We start from the raw sequence: 13549 nt of genomic DNA, 5'->3' as shown, positions 1-13549 counted from the left end.
TTGAGCATCACTCGAGTCATGACTCAAAGAATTTGTTTGGTCCAACAACCTGCGGTGGTGCTGCAGGAGTTTGCTTTTATAGAAAATATATTTAAATTAGAAAATAATGTTTTTACGTTATCGTGTTTGTTTTTTTTTATTAATAGATATGCTTTTTTTAAATGTTCGATCTTTATTATGTACAGTTGCCAGTTTATTTTTTTTTAAGTGCTCAGTGAATAAAGTTGAGTATATCTCAAATCAACCTTTTTTTTTTTTTTCTAGTTTCATGCATACTCAAAATGAGTCTCCGACATTCTTGAAATTTGTTTTTGCCGTGTACTTCGCACTCCAGCACTTTATCGTGATGCCGGAAGTTGTATACCGGAAGCGCGGTGCGTTCCCCGCGGCGGGCGCTTCCCCCCACCACACCCCCCCCACTATCCCCCAAAAGTGCGACATTCCTCCCTTCCTTCTTCCCTCGGAGCAGCTGCGGGCTTCCGAGTCAACCGGAGCGCGTCCACGTTTGCAGCTCTCACATCCGTGCGCCGATCCGAGCTGCGAGGCCTCCATTTTCAATTAACAGCCCGATTTGTATTATTCTAATTATTTTCTTCAAGTGTTGCTGCTGTTGTTGTAAGAAGAATGTTTTCCTGTTGCATCGTGCCCGTGCTGCTGCTGCTGGTGCGTTGGGCGGGTTGCAACCCGAGCCCGCTCGGAGATGTAGTCGTGGTCAGGCACTTTCTCCCCCCGACGTGCACGCGGCGAGCCCAAGACGGAGATCAGGTTCGCTATCACTACAACGCCACTTTCGTCGACGGCAAAACTTTCGATTCCAGGTAAAAGAGCCTCCGCATAACTGTAACATTTTGATTTCATGAATAGTGTTTATTCCTTGAAATGAGTTGGTCTTAAAGTTCCAACTTTGTGCTGTAGATGGCGTCGTTGCTTGCAATTTTCTGCAGGGATTTGACACGTATGATGGTTTTTTTTCCTTTTTTTTTTTCTTCTTCTCTCTCTCTCTCTCTCTCTCTCTCTCTCTCTCTCTTCTTCCACTCCTACTTTTTAGCCACCAGCGAGGGGCCGCCAAGGTGGGCCTCCTCGGGGAGGGTCGCCTGATCGCCGGCATCGAGAAAGGTTTGCTGGGCATGTGCGTGAACGAGCGACGCACCGTCACCGTCCCGCCGCACCTGGCCTACGGCAGCAGCGGGGCAGGTAACTTCGCCAAAGTCACGCAAACTAAATCATCATAGACAATAAATTAAAGTTGAACGTGTGTATACGGTTGCATAGCAATGAATGAGAATACAAAGGTCATTTATTGCAGTTGTGCAATTCTAAAAGTGGCACTTATTACACTAATCCAGATTCATCAAACACGTTGGAAAATACTTTTCTGAAAGTCCTGTGATTAAAAATCATTTTTGATTCCTTATATAATGAATTAATTTATATTTGATTTAGATTTATGTTTGACAATTTTTATTTTATTTTTTTATAATAAATGATTGTACCATAGAACCAAATTCCTAATTGTTCCAGCTCCTAATCTGGGATTTGCGTTAGCTGTGAGCCACAATCAGACAAATAATTTATTTAAAAAAAATCTGAAAATATTTCTCCATGTGTCTTTCTATTTGTCCATCAGTCTTGTCTGTCCGTCTACTAGATCAATTGCCAGTTGTCTACAGTATCTATAGTGTATCTAATAATCTACATGATCAATTTACTGCATCTACTGTATCTGTCCATCGATCCACAGATATCGACAGTATTTCTGTTATGTTATGATCGCGACTATGCGGGGTTCACTGTGTGTAGCGTTAAAAGAAAACAAACAAAAAATGATTGCAGGTGACGTCATCCCTCCGGACGCCACGCTGGTCTTCGACGTCCTTCTGCTGGATTTGTGGAACAAAGCGGACCTGGTGGTCACCAACACCATCAGCACCCCCAAAGACTGCAAGCGCTCGGTGATGCGCGGCGACTTCGTGCGTTACCACTACAACGGCAGCCTGCTGGACGGCGCCGCCTTTGATTCCAGGTGAAGCCGCCGGGCAGGTGGGGGCGGGGGGCCGACACGCCGTGTTGTCACGCGTACGCCGCAGTTGGGAATGACGTTGCTGTTCTCTTGTGTGTGTGCTGTCTGTACTCTGTCACGCAGGGGTGTTGTCTGTTCTGTGTTTGACTTTTTTGGCTTGTATGAGCCCCACGCAGCTACGTGCGGAAGCAGACGCGCGACTCCTTGGTGGGCGAGGGCTGGCTGGTCAAGGGCATGGATGAGGGCCTGCTGGGCATGTGCGTGGGGGAAATCCGGAATATCGTCATCCCGCCATTTAAAGGCTACGGCGAAAAAGGCTCAGGTAGACGATGAAGATGATGGTGATGATTGTAGTGTATAGACCAGGCACGCGCTCTGTTCTGTAATCGGGCCCACTGAGCATTTGGGTGTCAGACTCATTTTTGTCACGGGCCACATCTGTGAAACCAAAACCTCATCATATTATTACATGTACACAACAAAATGATGGATAACTTGTTTTGAAATCAGAGGTCAGGGATAATATTGGTTCAACTGCTGTTCAAGTTACCATAAAAGGTGTTTGGTAACAAAAAGCGTTTGCAATATCTCAATATTATTATTTATTACATATGACAATAACAAATGTTGGTCCAGATTTGAGCAAGAATCATGCAAGTTGACTCCCATGATTTGCTTTCGCGGGCCACATAAAATGATGTGGCGGGCCAAATCTGGCCCCTGGGCCTTGAGTTTGACACATCTGGTCTGCCCCTGCTCAGGAAGCCGTTATGACTGGAACCTTAAAAAAATGATAATATCCTTAGCATATTATTACATACACGTGAATCAAATTGTTGGCACCCCTCTGTTAATGAATGAAAAGCCCACAGTGGTCACAGAAATGACTGGAAAGTAATAATAAAGAAAAATGGAATGAAAATGAACCAGTGAAAATCAGACATTGCTTTTCAAATGTGGTTCAACAGAATTATTTATTTAAAAAAAAAAAAAATCATGAAAGTGTATACACAACAAATTGATGAATACATTTAAATTTGAAGTCAAGGAAAGGAGTCAGTTCAAATTGGTAAATTAAGTTTGGGGGGTGGGGGGGAGTGTTTAGCGACACACCAAAAAAATAAATAAAAAAGCAATATCTCAACGTTATCAAAAGTGAAGACAATTTGCAATTTTGTTACAGATTTATGCAAGAAGCAGGAAGTAGGTGTGCATAATTTGCCTTATCAGGCCAGATCTGGCTTGAGTTTGACTTGAATATATTTTTAGGTGGAACTTGGTGTAAAAAGTTTGAGAACCATTGTTCGATACACAACAGTAACGATAAAGGAAGGAATGTTTCACTCCGGTATGTTTTTTTTTTTTCCTCCCCCACCAGGCGTGGAGGTTCCCCCCCACGCCACTCTGGTGTTCGATGTCCTGTTGGTGGACGTCCACAACCCCAAAGACAACATCACCGTTGAGGAGCAGGTAGTGCCCGAGTCGTGCAGTCGCAAGTCCGTGGCGGGAGATTACGTCCGCTACCACTACAACGGAACCTTCCTGAACGGCGTCACCTTCGACACCAGGTCAGCTCGCGTTTACCGTCTTCCACTGCCCCCACCTTTTGTGAGCCAGCTCCATTTACTCTGTAGGGAACCACTGTTCTCCTGATTGTGATTTTTTTTTTTTTTTTTTTTTTTTGGTGATATTGAATTCATGCGTGCGGACAGTTACCAGAGGAACAGCACGTACAACACTTACATCGGGATGGGCTACGTGATCGCAGGGATGGACCAGGCCCTGCTGGGGGTCTGCATGGGCGAGCGAAGGAGGGTCATCATCCCACCGCATCTGGCGTACGGACAAGGCGGAGCAGGTACGGTTACCTGGGATTGGAGATCGGGTCAAATCGGTCCGGTTCTCGATTTAAAAATAAATAAATAAATAAATAAAAAATAAAAAAATAAAGTACGATAATCCTTAATATAAAATTGGACCTCAGCGAGCTGAGCCTGCTTATTGGTGCAACATAAACAACTATGAGCTTTCCGGACATAGTCAAAAATGTTTACGATAAATAATCAATAATAATACTGACAAGAGGACAGACTTGCCTTAAAAGTAAATCCAGCTTTTTAATGTTATTTAAAAAAATGAATTTAAAATAATTGAATGCATCTAAAATATATATTCAAAAATATATGATAAATGCGCTATGTAATGAATAAAAACTTAATGTAAAAATGGATGAAAAATTAAATGTCTTTTAAAAAAAAATGCTTAAATAAAATAGCAGTTTCTTAAATCATAATTTATCTAAAATAAATATATAATTTACTGTCTATCTAAAATATGTAATATCTAAAAATAGTGATATTAAACAAAAAAACACATTAATAAAAATATGTTAAATAAAATAAATTGATTGCATTGTAATAAACATCTGTCTAAAATAGATTAGATGTATATAATTCATCTGAAAATAACGTGCGTGTGTGTGTATTTGCACTATATCCATCCATCCATTATCTGAGCCGCTTGTCCTCACAAGGATAAGCGGCGATAGGCAGAGGTGGGGTACACCCTGAACTGGTTGCCAGCCAATCACAGGGCACATACAAACAAACAACCATTTGCACTCACACATTCACACCTACGGGCAATTTACAGTCTTCAATCAACCTACCACACATGTTTTTGGGATGTGGGAGGAAACCGGAGTGCCCGGAGAAAACCCACGCAGGCACGGGGAGAACATGCAAACTCCACCCAGGCAGGGCCGGGATTTGAACCCCGGTCCTCAGAGCTGTGAAGCAGACGCTCTAACCAGTCGTGCCGCCTATTTGCACTATATGTTAAAAAAGGAATAAAATCGCATCAGAAAATACACTTTAAAAAATACAGAAATGCATGAAATGTTTAAAATAATTAAATATGAAAGTATAATAATACATGTATGTAAATCACTGTATATTAAATACCAACGTTTAAAAAAACCTAATAAAACTAAATCTTAACAGAAATAAAACAATTGGAAAAAAATGTATCAAAATGAATTCATTTGTCAAAAATAATCAATACTAAAATATAATATAGTAATAAAAATGTCCATGTCTAAATGGATATTATATCTAATCAATTTATTTACTATACTAACAAAAGAACCAAATGAATGATATATTTTAAAATCAGAATGGAAAAGTAAACAATCGCAATCAATCTTTTCCTCAGGCAACGTGATCCCGCCGTCCGCCGTGCTCGTCTTTGACATCCACGTCATCGACTTCCACAACCCGAGCGACAAAGTGGACGTGCAGATCCTCCACCGGCCGCAAGCGTGCAACGAGACCACCGAGGAGGACGATCTGGTCCACTACCACTACAACTGCACCCTGGTGGACGGCACGCGCCTCTTCTCCTCGTGAGTCGCCGCCAAATACCAGATTTTTTCCCTGTTTACCTCTGCCAAGGAGAATGCGAGAGTTGTGTATTGATGCAAGTGGGTCATTTTAAGATAATTTGATCAATAACGGCAAAGATGTTTGCACAAAAAAAAAAAAAATAATAAATTCCAATTTAGCAATTTTATTTTTTTATGCTGCCTTGGTTTTATATGGGTAAATGTTTCTAATTCTCAAACAGCCAAGCTTTAAGTCCTATTTTCAAGAAGTTATTGATTAAAATTTTTAGGTATTCAGAGTAAAAACGACAGCAAACAGTGGTGGAGCATTGAAAATACACTTCTTACATCACGGTAAAGACAAAGAGCTTCATAAAAATTGCGTGCGTCATTATTGATCAAATGATATTAAAAAAGATCCATACGCAGCAAGGATTTTGAGTAAAACCTTTTAGTAAACTACTCTGGATAGTGTACCATATAAAAATCCCTACGGTGATTAGGGAGTGAGTCAAGTTGTGTGAAAAAAAGAAACCCACAGAAATAAAAAGCTCAAGAAAAAGCAAAATCACTGCACTTTGGAGGTTACAACTGCGATTCAATCTAAAATGATTTTTTTGGGGGTGTTTTACGCGCGACAGACACGACTACGAGAACCTCCAGGACGCGGTGCTGGGCTCGGACAAGGTGATCGACGGGCTGGACCGGGCCTTGCGGGGCATGTGCGAGGGCGAGATGCGGCTGGTCACCATACCGCCTCACTTGGGTCACGGAGAAAAAGGAGGTGAGCGCTCACCGCCCCAATAGCCGAGTGACAATAACACCACATCAGACTCAACCGTAGGTGGTAAAAGTACTCGCACTCTAAGTAAATGTACAGAGAAAAAAAAAAAAAAAAAAAAGACTGGTACAAGTACTGATTCAAGTCCTTAAAAAGAACAAAAGTAAATGCTCTGGAATGTAATAGTACAAAAAGTAATATGGAAAACTGTCAAATATATATTTACGCGTTTACCCATTTTGAGAATGTGGCACAGTGGGAAAAAAATGGCTTCCCTGCACACAAAGGTTTCCCTCTCGTACTGAGAAGAAGGGAGGGGGACAAAATAAATAAATAAAATCACTCGACTGACGTGCCTTTTTTTTTTGTACGTTTGAGCCCCGGGCGTGCCGAGCAGCGCCGTGCTGGTGTTCGACATCGAGATGGTGCGCTTGCAAAAGGGCGTGCCGCCGGGTTACCTGTTCGTGTGGCTGCAGGACACGCCCGAAGATCTGTTCCAGGCCATGGACGTCAACAAGGACGCGGTCGTGCCCGAGGAAGAGGTAACCAGACCTTCACTCCCTACTTTTTAAAAAACAATTTTTTTTTTTTTGGATCCTCTGCCCACCAATTCGACACCTTTCATATCTGCGTCTGTCACCCTGCATTTGGGATAGAATAGAATAATGTTTTCCAACCTTTTATTGAGCCAAGGCAAGTTTTATATTCGAAAAGAATTTCACCGCACGGCACAAAACGAAAATGTCACAAATGTTATATACTGAAAAATGGATCTTGTCTCAACTTACAAATTTACTTACAGAGTGTGAAATCTGGTCCATACAAAGGTTCTATTCTGTTGTATGAACGGCAACAGGTGGATAAACAGGTTAATTGTACCTACTGCGGCGGCACGGAGGACGACTGGTTAGCACATCTGCATCACAGTTCTGAGGACCGGGGTTCAAATCCTCATTGTGATATTTCCGCAGTTCGCCGACTTTATCAAGCTTCAGGTGTCTGAGGGCAAAGGTCGCCTGAGGCCCGGGACGGCCGCGGATCAGGTGATCGCCGACATGTTCGCCAACCAGGACCGCAACAAGGACGGACGCATCACGGCCGAAGAGCTCAAGCTGAAGGTGGACGAGGACAAGGAGCAGGCGGAGCACGACGAGCTGTGATTGATCGATCGATCGATCAGTCGGCCGCCGTCGCCTTTCCTGTTGTTGTTGTCTCAGGGACAAACGTCAACACTTTAAGGACACATACACGATAGACTTTTTTTTCTTGTTTTTGTAATGTTTGTCTTATTCTGTGTTGTACGGCTTCTTTTTTTTTAGGTGGAAGGGGGGGGGGGGTGTTAGGGAGACCAGACAAACAAGCACCCTGAAAGTCACGTGATTTGAAATGTCATTTTACAGCCACACTTTAAACTTCAAATAATACTGCAATGTCCCATTGGTATTAAACATAACACACACAAAAAAGTGTCCATCTCAATGTGGCATTACAATCAATAAGGTTGCACTGACCAAAGCAACAAGCTTTTGTTTTTGTGTTAGAAGTGTTTAAAAATATATATATATATATATTTTTTTTTAGATGCATAGTTTTAAATTATGAACATGAGATTACAAGACTCCTTAGTGCTCTGTTTTCCATAGTTGTTAAAAATACAAATGAAATTCAAGTTTGCAATAAATGGCAACTGTTTAACAGATGGAGTGGCGTGTAATGTAGCATTTACCACTTTATTAGGTACACTTACACTGTAATGGCAATTTGTCATTTGGCAGTCAAGATTTGTTAATCTATTTGTGTTATTGCGCTTGTGAATTCATATTGATTCAACTTTCTATTCAAATTTGATTTCATTCTTACTCGGTACAGATCAAATTGATTCGATTCCATTTTCCGTTCTTGACACCTGCCTCGATTTCTGATTCCATTTCCCATTTTATTCAACTTTCTAGTGCAACTGTGTTTGATTCTCATTTGTAGAACAGATCAATTTGATTCAATTCAACTCTATATAATCATTTACTTATATGTAGCTTTAGTATTGGAGATAAGTAACAGTGCAAGTGTACCTAATCTAGTGTGTCCAGTGTTCGAATCGAAACACAATGAGTAAGAAATTGAAAACTGCCAGTGAGGAGGCGTCGACAACACAACAGCATTGAAGATTCTACATAAACATAACACAAATAAAAACATTTAGCACCAGTTGATGCTTGTACATTAACATTGATATACAACTAATGGAGGACTTTCAGAAGCAAAATTGTACTTTAGTCTGACATATTTTACTGTCTACTTATTACAGGGGTGGCCAATAATTAAAGAAATATGAAACCGGCCTACAGTGCATGCTGAAAGTAATCACCACGCTTCTCTTTTTCCCCATTTTGTTATGTTACAGCCTTAATCCAAAACGGATTTAATGGATGTTTTTCCTCAAAATTCCACACACACACACACACACACAAGGCAGCTCTGGGGCACTTCTGTTGCCCCGACAGAGTCGAATGAAGAATCGGTGTCCCGTCCTTCTGCTTTGTCTCATGACCATCTGGCTACCAGGAACGTAGTTTTTTTTTATTTTGAAGCTACATTTACTCTAAGAAATCACATGTTCCTAAGCATTCCCAGCCTTTGTCACGAAGCTTCAAATGGAGCTCAGCAGAAGGCTGTAACGTAACTAAATGTGGGAAAAGTGAAGCGCTGTGAATGGTTTGCAAATGCACTGTATATTTTTTGAAAAACTCCCTGTCAGCCATGATAATGAAGGAATTCCATAAAAAGATCCAATGGGTCATCATTGAGTTTGAGGAAATATTGCAATAAAGCGTCCGTCTCAGTTCCCGTTGTTGTCTCCCGATGACATCACAAACCTGAGGATGGCGTTGGGGACGTCCATCGTGTCGTCCTGCGCCAGCACGACGATGTCAAAAGAGTTGACGTACGACTCTCTCCTTGCGTCCACCTGACGGAAACACACGCACACCGGTAAGTCGACATCAGGGGTGGGCAAAATATGGTCTGCGGGTCACAGGCGGCCCGCTCCATTCTTGTACCCGGCTCACCGAGCATTCCCATAATCAAGAGTCCTGTAACAACTAAAACTAGCCATTTTATTTCCTTAAAATAGGTTTTGCTTATAGATGCCACAAGAGTGCAGCAAAGTACTACTATGTTCGGACCTGGTCGTTGAGGAAGCCCACAGTGAGGAGGCGGCGAGGCTCGGGCACGCCGGCCGCCATGTTGAGGTCACCGAGAGAGTCTCCCAGCAGCAGCACGCTGCGTCGAGCCTGGAGTTCGGGGAAGCGGGCGACGTGCGACAGAGCGCCCTTGCGCTTGTTGAACGTGTGGATCAGGTCCCCCTTGAAGGCCCGCAGGACGCCCTGGAGGAGGTATCGTGTTGAAATTGTCTTCATCATTGGGCCAAATTAGCAACACAATTAGCAGGGATTCATGGACGACATGGAGACGCGAATCCAAGTCCATAAATCCCTGATAATTGTACACCTCGAAGGGCATGGACACTTGCCAACGACAACAATTTATGAAATTACCAAATCCTAATTTCATACGATTTGTAGTAAAATAGAAAGCTGGAATAAAACAATTTCTTTTCCCTTACAACGCCCAAGGGCTTGACTATGAAGAGTCATTCCAAACCCAAAACTTTCAAAGGGAATGTAAACTCTATTGAGTACTCCAGTAAATTGATTTTCAAGTTTGACAATGTTAAATAGCAACCACAGGTATGACAATAAAATCTGTTTGTATTATTACAATTTGAAACCAGAACCATTTGTTTGTTTTGTCCATTGTCGCCCATAGAGAAATCATGCCAATCATCTGGAAAGATACAAATATTCTATTTATTCATTGGACTGGATTTACTTTTTTGCACTCAAGTACATTTATAAGTGTGTACTTTTGTACTTTGTACTCAGGCCCTACATTTGATTTTTACTTGAGTCCTATTATTGTAAAGTAACGGTACTGTTACTCGAGTACAATTGGTGGCTACTCTACCCACCTCAACTGTTACAGAAGGTGACAACTCACAGCGTGGTCAAAGTCCATGTAGTTGGCGATGACGTGAACGCTGGGACGAAAGACGCCGTGCTGTCGGATCACTTCCTCCAGCACGTCTCCGACGCCACCAGAGAAGATGAGAAGAGGAACGTCACGCTGGGCCAGATGGTCGAAGAACACCCTGTAGCCATCCCTGGGCACACGTGTGTATGACAAGAGCTGGCCGATATGCGTGACATCATCATCAGCGATTCAAAAAGTGCCTCGGGTATATGCTCGCCTTCTACCTGAGCATGGAGGTGGCAGCGTTGGACTCCCTGACAGCCGGAGCCAGAAGATCCTTCCGGATCTTCTGCTCCACCAGCAGATGGTGAACCTTTGTCCACCTACACAAACACAAACAAAGTCTTTCTTGACCCTTGGAAGAAGACATGATCATTATTAATTATGGATGTTTTAAATGCCGTTTGCTTAGTACCACTCCACCATGAAGGGCAGCTTCTCTTCAACAGTCCGGCTAGCATCTATCTCGATGGGATAGTACGTATTCAGCAGCTCTCTCATCTGAAAGCAAATTATACTACATCAGTGATTATGATTTATTTTTAATAAATTTGGGTTTTCAAGGCTATTGGTCAATGCACATCCAGGGATTTAGATTTTTGGTATTTACATTTTTTATACATCCACAAATTTGTACAGTATATTTTTTTTGTTCTGAATGAAAGACAAAATACTTTCATGTTCATGTTTTAAATACTGAAACCAAAAAGTAACTACAATAAATACAAGTATTTTTTTTTATTTTTCAATGACTGTCATGTATTTAAGTTAGAGGTGCAACAATTAATCGACAGCTGATCGATAACCAAATTAATCAACAACTATTTTGACAACCGATTAATCGTTTAGAGAAGTTATTTCTCTTAAAATGATCCAAATCCAAGGAATTTCAGCCTCTCAATAGTAACTTTTCTCAGCTATCTGTAGTCCTTTGTGAAAGCAGACTGATTATATTTGTTTAATCAAAATACGACATTTGCAAACATCTCCTTTTAACTTTGGAAAACAGTGAACGACATTTTTGCCCATTTTCTGACATGTTACAGACCAAACCGGTAATGGAATCATAATCAGTTCATTGTTGTGCCTTTCCTGCAATGTCAATTTGAAATAATGTCCTATTTTTTAATAAAGGGATGGAATTTAATTGATGAATCAAAAATAATCAACCGATGATTCAAATAATCATTAGTTGCAGCCCTAATTTAAGATTTTTTAATTTATTAAAATTATATGGAAGGTGATAACATTTTCCACAGCCACTGATTTGTTTTTGTTTTTTTTATGATGAGCCAATAACAAGAAAGCAACTAGAGTGAGATTTAAAGTAATGAAATAATCTACTTTTTCTTTAATATATAAAGGAATATAATCTAAAAATCATTTGATAAAAAATAGAATAATTAAAAATAATAGATATGTTTTATGCTAAAGACCCACAAAAAGAAAAACTACTACTACACCTGCAAACTACAACTAGTACCTTTTTGCCACACTCTTCATCAACCAACAACCTGCTGTCCAGAATGTCTGCAGGAGTAAAATAACAACAACAATACTGTCACGAAGACAAACTATCATGCAGAATGTCATATTAATACAGTATTGTGTTCAACACAATCGATTAGCCAGTAAATCTTACTGTGAGTTGTTGGAACTCTTTTGCCATTGTGGGCGAATCTGGTCAGCGTCATGTCAAAGTCAGAAATTACCTGAAGGAACACAATCAGTGTTTTTTTTTGCTCACCCCCCCCCCCCCCCCCTCCAATACACGCGCCTTACAAAATTGACGAAAATGGACCTCTTCGTAAAAGTGCACATTTTTTTGGGTGTGTGTGTGGAAGTTTTACCAGCGCTCCCTGACCTAAAAGTGTTTTTTATAGCAACTAAAAATTATATATTTTTTTTCGTTAGCCGACCAGTCCAGGGTCTACTAAGCCTCTCACTGTGGAATAAGCTCCAGTTTACCCTCAACTCTAGTGAAATATCATTACACTGAAGGACTTTACGTACATGCAGGCTCGCGGCGCCCGCTTGTTGCATGGCATCCAACGTTTCCTCCACTCTGTCACGCTGTCTCATCAGCACCGAGCTCCTACTCAGTACTGACATCACCTGAATCAAAGAAAACACTACTGTACATCTTTTTGTTTTTTCAGAATAATATTATATGATATATATATATATATATATTATATTTCATTATAAAAGATGCAATACAGAAAGTCATCTTTTAAATGAATGTTATTTGATACAAAGTCCACCCGGGATTTGCGACGTGGGACTGATGGATGTTAAAAACAACCACAATTGCCTTATAATGACAAGACTTTTTCAATTTTCCTTTTACATCAGCCTTATTCTGCAATGAATTAGAATTATTTCCGCACCCCATTCAAATCTATACACACAACATCCCATCACGACAACGTGAAAATCTTTCAATAAAAATAAAAGTGAATTTTAAAAAGCACTATTTAAAATCCAATTGTATCCAAATCCTCACCTCTGGTTTTGTGAGCTGGGGGCATACATCCACTAGAGTTCGCAAAGCTGTACATATCCAAGGAATTTTATACACCTGCAAGGACATTTCCTATTGAATTTCACTAAGTGTCAAAGCTCGTGACGTCTTTTGTGGCACATATAAAAGGATGAATGATAAATGATGATAAATATTTGAATGACAGCTTAACACACAAACTAGCACAGACGTTACTTACCAGTTTTAAAAGCAGCACAGAGCTGTCGACGGCGTGTTTACTACTTTTTAGTCCAAACATCGCGTTGACATTGTTTACAAACGACCTTTGTGCATTTAGACGTATCACAAAAAATATATATATATTTAAATTATATACGATGAATTCGTTTACGTGCACCAAGTGTAACTCTCTTTGGTTCCCGACTGATGTTCGTGCGGTACATTAATAGTTCCGGCTTACAATTGTTCCGGTATCACGTGGTCTTAATGTCCCTGGTTGGTCGTCCGGCCGCCGATATATTTGTGAAATTCAGTTTCCGAATAAAATAAAAGTTAAATTAAGAGAAAGAACTCAACGAATAAATGAAGGATTTTTAGATAGTTTGGTTTATCTTAAAATCTTACATTGATAAAAATACGTCATTTTAAAATGACATAGGTAGAAAGGTATTAATATGTATCGAGAGCTGTTAATACTTTACCCACAATAAGCATTATCATCAATATAAGCCAATAACAACAGTATTATATAATTTGGACGCCTATGAAACATTAGCTAAATCTGATTAATAA

General features: G+C 40.5%; 2 protein-coding genes across 5 annotated transcripts; one reads left to right on the top strand and one right to left on the bottom strand.

The window, feature by feature from the left end:
* Positions 1 to 420: 420 nt before the first annotated feature.
* On the top strand, positions 421 to 7878 carry fkbp10b (FKBP prolyl isomerase 10b). Of its 2 annotated transcripts, XM_061755606.1 has the most exons (10): positions 421 to 818; positions 1049 to 1194; positions 1834 to 2023; positions 2197 to 2342; positions 3399 to 3588; positions 3733 to 3878; positions 5234 to 5423; positions 6044 to 6186; positions 6562 to 6725; positions 7155 to 7878. In XM_061755606.1, exons 1-10 carry the CDS (start codon positions 625 to 627, stop codon positions 7341 to 7343), a joined length of 1698 nt encoding a protein of 565 aa, XP_061611590.1. In that variant the 5' UTR covers positions 421 to 624; the 3' UTR covers positions 7344 to 7878. The 2 variants fall into 2 exon arrangements, with proteins under 2 accessions (XP_061611590.1, XP_061611591.1); XM_061755607.1 differs by lacking the exons at positions 421 to 818; positions 1049 to 1194 and having other exon boundaries at positions 1891 to 2023; positions 2144 to 2342.
* Positions 7561 to 13401, bottom strand: LOC133469049 (7-methylguanosine phosphate-specific 5'-nucleotidase-like). Of its 3 annotated transcripts, none has more exons than XM_061755608.1 (10): positions 12996 to 13401; positions 12779 to 12868; positions 12286 to 12387; positions 11915 to 11984; positions 11756 to 11802; positions 10688 to 10773; positions 10497 to 10595; positions 10240 to 10402; positions 9366 to 9566; positions 7561 to 9148 (listed from the first exon to the last, which is right to left on the bottom strand). In XM_061755608.1, the coding sequence occupies exons 1-10, from the start codon at positions 13053 to 13055 to the stop codon at positions 9020 to 9022; spliced, it is 1047 nt and encodes a 348-aa protein (XP_061611592.1). In that variant the 5' UTR covers positions 13056 to 13401; the 3' UTR covers positions 7561 to 9019. The 3 variants fall into 3 exon arrangements, with proteins under 3 accessions (XP_061611592.1, XP_061611593.1, XP_061611595.1); XM_061755609.1 differs by having other exon boundaries at positions 12779 to 12853; positions 12996 to 13396; XM_061755611.1 differs by lacking the exon at positions 12779 to 12868 and having other exon boundaries at positions 12996 to 13396.
* Positions 13402 to 13549: the final 148 nt, after the last annotated feature.

The sequence above is a fragment of the Phyllopteryx taeniolatus genome, chromosome 19, assembly GCF_024500385.1.
Source record: "Phyllopteryx taeniolatus isolate TA_2022b chromosome 19, UOR_Ptae_1.2, whole genome shotgun sequence".
Taxonomy (NCBI): Eukaryota; Metazoa; Chordata; class Actinopteri; order Syngnathiformes; family Syngnathidae; genus Phyllopteryx; species Phyllopteryx taeniolatus.
Note: the sequence above shows the minus strand (reverse complement) of the source record. Positions and strands in the feature narration are given on the sequence as shown.

What these genes read in the sequence shown, in the direction of transcription:
- fkbp10b (XM_061755606.1), top strand. Translation starts at nt 625, where the DNA reads ATGTTTTCCTGTTGCATCGTGCCCGTGCTGCTGCTGCTGGTGCGTTGG. An exon ending in GGCGTCACCTTCGACACCAG is followed by an intron (nt 3,589 to 3,732) that starts GTCAGCTCGCGT and finishes GCGTGCGGACAG; the next exon opens with TTACCAGAGGAACAGCACGT. An exon ending in GGGTCACGGAGAAAAAGGAG is followed by an intron (nt 6,187 to 6,561) that starts GTGAGCGCTCAC and finishes TGTACGTTTGAG; the next exon opens with CCCCGGGCGTGCCGAGCAGC.
- LOC133469049 (XM_061755608.1), bottom strand. Translation starts at nt 13,055, where the DNA reads ATGTTTGGACTAAAAAGTAGTAAACACGCCGTCGACAGCTCTGTGCTG. An exon ending in CCCAGCTCACAAAACCAGAG is followed by an intron (nt 12,388 to 12,778) that starts GTGAGGATTTGG and finishes TCTTTGATTCAG; the next exon opens with GTGATGTCAGTACTGAGTAG. An exon ending in ACATGGACTTTGACCACGCT is followed by an intron (nt 9,567 to 10,239) that starts GTGAGTTGTCAC and finishes TACCTCCTCCAG; the next exon opens with GGCGTCCTGCGGGCCTTCAA.